The 6,614-nt window shown below is 42.8% G+C and overlaps 1 protein-coding gene across 1 annotated transcript; it reads right to left on the bottom strand.

Annotated features, from left to right (window-relative positions):
* Positions 1–3,643: 3,643 nt before the first annotated feature.
* On the bottom strand, positions 3,644–4,576 carry LOC133133554 (putative gustatory receptor clone PTE03). The gene has a single exon (XM_061249654.1). It carries the CDS (start codon positions 4,574–4,576, stop codon positions 3,644–3,646), a length of 933 nt encoding a protein of 310 aa, XP_061105638.1.
* Positions 4,577–6,614: the final 2,038 nt, after the last annotated feature.

Genomic DNA, 6,614 nt, shown 5'->3' on the forward strand with positions numbered 1-6,614 from the left:
CTAAGTACTAAAACTCCGTCAGGTTGACGTTCACATTTCCTTAATTAAGTTCAGAAAGCTGCTTGATCGTGTGCCTGAGAGCCTCAGTGTCCCAGAGCAGACCCTAAAAACAGATCAAAAACTGACGCGTGATGAGAGAAATATATATGTCAGAGAAATCCCATTATTATAACTGGAATAACTTATCTTTATTTCTAAGGTCTGCAAGAATCATCTGTACTGTTCCCAATGCTCACACAATATCATCTAGTTGAACTTGAATCGCAGTAACTGAACCATTCTATGACTGTACTTGTAAATGTAAAGGTGTAAATACCTGTCTTAGGTTTCAGGTGGGCAGTCCTCTCTTCTTGACGGGCTCTCAGGTTTTATCCTGCCCTTTAGGGACCCTCCCCTCTCTGTCCTGTCACTCATTTAGGCAGGAGAGGACCGCCCCCACACTCAGTGATGATGTAATGAATTGAACCACGGGTGATGCTGCTTCGGACATATTACTGCAGTGTAACATGCAGCCTAGGGAATCAGAGCCACAGGTGCAGCCTCCCTGTGAGATACATTATTACTGCGATATTGCAGCAATTCTGTTCTTGCCCTGGATGCAATCAACATTTGTTATTCCCAGTCTCTCCTTGTGAGGGAGGGGGGGGGCGGGAGACCAAGAGCGACCAGGACGGGATCACACATACGTCACATGCACAAAGCATGTATGCATATGCTCTCTCTCTCTCACTCTGGGGTTTTTGAATTGTTAAGTTGGCAGTTGGCCAAGTTATTTCCAAAATCCCATTACCTCTTTATTAACATTTATTCATACAGGCCGAAATCATTGAGGGAAAATAAAGCCTTTTGTTATGGTTAGGGAAGCAATGGCCCAGGTTTTGTTCATTTACATTCAGTAATGGTGAAAGAAGTGATGCTGCTGCTTCTTCGAGAGGCAAAATGGCTAACTGTGAAACTCGTCATGAACTTGATAATTTTTTTCACAATGAATGGGCAAAGAAAAGAAAATTCTTGGTCTATCAGCTTTACTTTAATGAAAGGGAGTAATACGATTGTGTCATATGTCATCAGAGGTATGTGTGTATGTGTGTAATATATCTAATTATATAGACATACAGTAAAGAATAGTCCAAGAAATACAAATGTTACAGATTCACTGGTCAACTGACACAAAAGACAGTAAAGAATGCAGTAAACTGGGAGGGAGTTTTCTGGGATCAGATGGGGCAAGCAGAGACAAAACAAATTGACATTCTGTGGGCCACCAGAATGCCTGTCTTAGATGTATAAAGTTGAGCAAAATAAATGCAAACTCCAGAGTTACAGACTCACTGGACATCTAAACAAGGTATGAACCCATTTACCAAGATCTTTAATAGGAATGGCTTCTCATTCTATTCGGACAGATTGTGCACTAAATGAAAACAAGTCACATCTCTCATTGATAACAATAGGACAGACATGTCTACCTCTGTAACTGCATATTGGGCACATATAAAGTTTATTATATAAAGTTAGGCTAGTTGGGTGAGTTTTTGGATAATTTTCAGCATTTAAGCTTATGGTTTGTATAATTATCAGTGATACATTTATATATGTATTAGTTTCCATATCTCTGAGGCAGTGGCTACTTTATTAGGTATCTGTTACTTATTTCTGCTGCTGTGTAGCCCATCCAATCAAAGGTTTAATGTGTTTGTTCAGAGCTGCTCTGCATACCACTGTTGTAATTCGTGGTTATTTGAGTTTCAGTCAACTTCCTGTCAGCTTGAACCAGTCTGGGGTGCGTTTCCTGATAACCGTGTCTCTTAGCGCTTGAAGAAGACTCTCTAAGGTAGGGGTGTCAAACTGAATCCCCAGGGGGCCGCAGTGTCTGCGGGTTTGTGCGGTTTCCTTTCAATCAGCTGCCAATTAAAGCCAGTTAAGGCCTTGAGAACAAGGCGTGTGGATACTTTAACCAATCAGTGACTTGAATGAACCCAGAACACCCCAAAAACCAGCAGACACTACGGTCCTCCAGGACTGGAGTTTGACACCTGTGCTCTAAGGTATACCTTACTAAAGTTGTTTACTTCTCTACATGTGTTCCCCAAACTATCACTTAGGCTGTTGCTTAAGGGATTGCTTCTACCTGCAATGTTATTAGGCTCATCGACTTTCTCTAAGATCCATTATGCACTCCACGCAGTGACTGTTTGACTGCGTTATGAGAGAAAGTAGTGTGATTTTTTAATAAAACATTGCAGGAATACTTAAAAATATTGCATTTATCATGACTTGTGGGAACGTATTAATAGAATTTAAAGCGTACAAACTAAATTATCCAACCGTATATAAAATTTTCACCAAATTATATATACGGTTTGTGATACGGTTTCTGGCTATGCCATCTAGCAATACGCCTTCCTTGGCATGTCATGTTTTATTTACATTATTTTAATATCTTTGTCATAGTGCCTTGAATGACTTCGCAATCAGGGTTGATTTGGCAGAAGCGCCATCACATTACTGGTGTAATTCACTATTTTCTATGATTAGCTGACGTTTTCAGTAAAGCAAACAAGGAAAACGCACCAACACGAAATCAACATTTTATTTTATTGTTTTTTTTTTTTTTTTTACAGGAGATATGGTGGAAAAAAACTGAAATAAGTGGTCCCATAGCTCCATAGCAAAGGAAATGGAGATAATGTTACACGTAGCACTGAATGAAGAAACATTATTTTCCAGTTTTAAGACCACAGTGTCCAAAAAAACAAGACAGAACTATGGTTAAACATCGCTCCAGCACACAGAGAGAGAGTGGAAAATCGTCAGTTCATGAATATCATTTAAAAGGATATTAGGCAACATGCATCCTTCGTAATTCACAATTTTATTATTTGCATGAAAACGGTGCCATTAAAGAGGTATTTTAGTAATATTATTAGCCAACTACAACTGTAGAATTATGAGTGTACATATTGCTTTACAGATTGAGATGCAACTAAGAGCAACAGCTGATTTCAGAGGCTTGCGGTCGTAATAGTGGTGGCCACATGCGGAGTGAGCTGACAACATCGCTAAGGTATAGCAAAGAGCGGTCCAGAACAACCTTACGAATGTACAACGTACAGAAGGTATACTTAGCTAAGAACATTTTGGGAAACACGCTAAAGCATTAAGGTAGAGCTTAAGGTACAAGTTATGAACGACGTAGCGTTAAGAAGGCTTTGGTAAACGCACCCCTAACCATTCTCCTCTGACTTCTCTCATTAAGAAGGCATTTTTGCCCATAGAACTTCTACTCACTGAATGTTTTTGGTTTTTTTGCACCATTCTCTGTAAACTCTAGAGACTGTTGTGTGTGAAAATGCCAGGAGAACAGCAGTTTTTAAAATATTGTTGGTGTGTCACTAACAAAGTCAAATTTCTTCCCAATTCAGAAGTTTGGTCTGAATAGCAACTGAGCATTTCTGCATGTTTGAATGAAGTGAGTTGCTGCTATATGATTGGCTGACTAGACATTTGCATGAACAAGCCGGTGTACAGGTATAACTAATTAAGTGGTCACAAAGTGCATACGACAGTGTTAGACACTCGTTTAACATGTAGATAAGAGCATCCATTATGCTGCAGTTGGTTAAAAGGCCAAATTTTTTCATTACTGCAGCTGGGTTACTTTTGAATAAAGTATCTGCGCAATCTTTGTCCTTAGTTCCTTGGTCTGTATAGCATATATGATGGGGTTCATGTTGGCGGGAATGATGAGATGGAGAAGTCCCGCTAACGTCCGGTAGCCGTGGTGAATCTGAAGACGATGCAAAATGATGAGGAGATATCCGGACCAGAGCATGATCAGATAGAGGACCAGATGGGAGGCGCAAGTCTGCATGGCCTTTCTGTTGAGCTCCTTGTTCTTTTTGGAGACACAGCTGATCAGGATCCTGAAATATGTGAAGGCCATGCTGCCGATGGACAATCCATTGATTATGATACTGCAGGTGAGCCCAGTGATGTAGTTAATGCTTAAGTCCTGGCAGGAGAGCTTGAAGAGAGATGCAATGTCACAGTAGGCATTAAGAATAATGGAACGGCAGCGTGTTAGCCGTACTGCGAGGCCCAGTGGGATGGAGGTCACGGCGATCGATGTGCTCCATGCGGACACAGTCAGCTTAGCCACCATGGTGGGGCTCATGATGGAGGTGTACCTCAGAGGGTGGCATATGGCCACATACCTGTCAAACGCCATGATCATCATCACCGTGTGGCAGGAAACGCCATAAGTTTGGCTGAAGAAGGCCTGGGAGACACACCAGGAGTAGCTGATGGACGGGTTGGTGGAGACAATGTCCAACATCATTCGAGGCAGAACCACCGTGTTCCCCAGGACGTCGTTGAAGGACAGGCTGAAGAACAGCAGGTACATTGGCTGCTGAAGGCTCCTGTCCATCAAAATAAGCAGCATGACCCCTATGTTGGTGGTCAGGATGATCAGGTAGGCGACCAACAGCAGGGCAAATGCTGGGTAAATGAAACGATGGGGAATGTCGATGCCCTGAATCAACAGGATGGGACTGTTGTAGGTTATGTTCATCCCAGATTTTCCTGGGAAATTCTGTCAGACTGAGAAAAGCAGAATATTATGCAGTGCCCAACTTCTTGAACATTAACAGTTTCTGGTGTTTTGGCTCCATACACCAGAACATGACAAATGATAAAACCATGAATAAGTTCACAGAGATTTAATATGAAATATGGGCCAATTTTGTACACTCCAATTAAGCCTAGTCCGAGATGAAATTCTATTTTCAATGCACAACTCAGATTCGAACTCCTGAAAGTCCGTCAGGTTGACTTTCACATTTCCTAAATTAAGTTCAGAAAGCTGCTTGACTGGGTGCCTGAGAGCCTCAGTGTCCCAGAGCAGACCCTGAAAACAGACCAAAAACTGACGCGTGATTAGATAAATATATATATATATCAGAGAAATCCCATTATTATAACTGGAATAACTTATCTTTATTTCTAAGCTCTGCAAGAATCATCTGTATTGTTCCCAGTGCTCACACAATATCATCTAGTACTACTTGAATCGCAGTAACTGAAGCATTCTATGACTGTACTTGTAAATGTAAAGGTGTAAATACCTGTCTCGGGTTTCAGGTGGGCAGTCCTCTCTTCCTGACAGGCTCTCAGGTTTTATCCTGCCCTTGAGGGACCCTCCCCTCTCTGTCCTGTCACTCATTTAGGCAGGAGAGGACCACCCCCAGACTCAGGGATGATGTAATGAATCGAAACATGGATGATGTTGCTTCTGACATATGACTGCAGTGTAACATGCAGCCTAGGGACTCAGAGCCACAGGTTCAGCCTCCCTGTGAGATAGATTATTACTGCGATATTGCAGCAATTCTGTTCTTGGCTTGGGTCCAATCAACATTTGTTTTTCCCAGTTTCTCCATGTGAGGGAGCAGGGGCGGGTGACCAAGAGCGACCAGGACGGGATCACAAAGTTAGAAATGAGAAGTTCGGTCGAACAGGGTAAATGCAGACTAGCACGGAATGCCCTCAGAAACAGGCAAGTCTCATGAAAAAATAACTGAAAAAAGGGGACCAAAACATTTCGGCAACAGAAAATTGACCTGAGAGATAACATTGGTCAGGGAAAAACAAGATTCCTCAATGGAACGCCTCTCGCTCCAAAATAGGGAAGGTCCAGGGGAACCGCCCAACCAAAGACTAAAAGCAATACAGTCCTCCAACTACCTCTTTACCTCTTTAATTAGTGTACATGTCAGAATGAAACACCAAAGCCCAGAGCAATGCCAGGAAGTGACTTACATAGCTCTCCACACAGCTGACCACAATCGGCAATGATTACACCCGTATTCCGCATGTGGAAGTTAATTTCATGCTGACCATGGCTGGCACGTCCTCACGTGGTCTAGAGAGGTAAAACCTGGAAATTCCATAGGTCATCTGGGGAAACCATGACACTCCCACTATTTCTCCAGGGCCTGCTCACAGTGGCGAAAAGAGCTGCTTGTAAAAGGGCCAAGCGAGCACCCGCCTCCATTGCTGTGCTTGGCCCCTGCTGGTCCTCTACTGTGAAGTGAAGGTTTTGCCATAGTTCAATCCAGCAAGCAATCCAGTCTCTTTGAATGTGAGCTGCCACTGGCGAGAGGCTTGGCGTGTACAGAGCCAGAACTACTGTCTTTGAAGGTACATCTATAAGGGATGAAGCGCAACCACCACTGCCAGCAGCTCCCATCTCCTCATGCAGTAATTGCATTCTTTGCTGAGCTAGCAACTGAGGAAGGCAACCACCTTCTCCCCCTTTCCAATTAGCTGCAACAGGACTACGTCAAGGCCCAAGTTGTTTGCATCAGAGTTCAGGTGAAGGGTTTCCTAGAGTCCAACAGGTCGAGCATGGGGTGGGGGGGTGGCAAGTGCAACGCATATGTGTGTTCACTAGCAACATTTCTAATGTTAAACTAGCTGCAAAATATATTTTGCCCTTCTCTTATAGCACTAGAATGTTACACTCCGATCGTGACATGGGCCAATTCTGACAGAACTGCTCAAAAACGGTTTTGCGTTCTGCTGTAACATGTTCTGTGTATGACAGCAAA

Source organism: Conger conger, chromosome 7 (genome assembly GCF_963514075.1).
Source record: "Conger conger chromosome 7, fConCon1.1, whole genome shotgun sequence".
NCBI classification, from domain to species: domain Eukaryota; kingdom Metazoa; phylum Chordata; class Actinopteri; order Anguilliformes; family Congridae; genus Conger; species Conger conger.

What these genes read in the sequence shown, in the direction of transcription:
- LOC133133554 (XM_061249654.1), bottom strand. Translation starts at nt 4,576, where the DNA reads ATGAACATAACCTACAACAGTCCCATCCTGTTGATTCAGGGCATCGAC.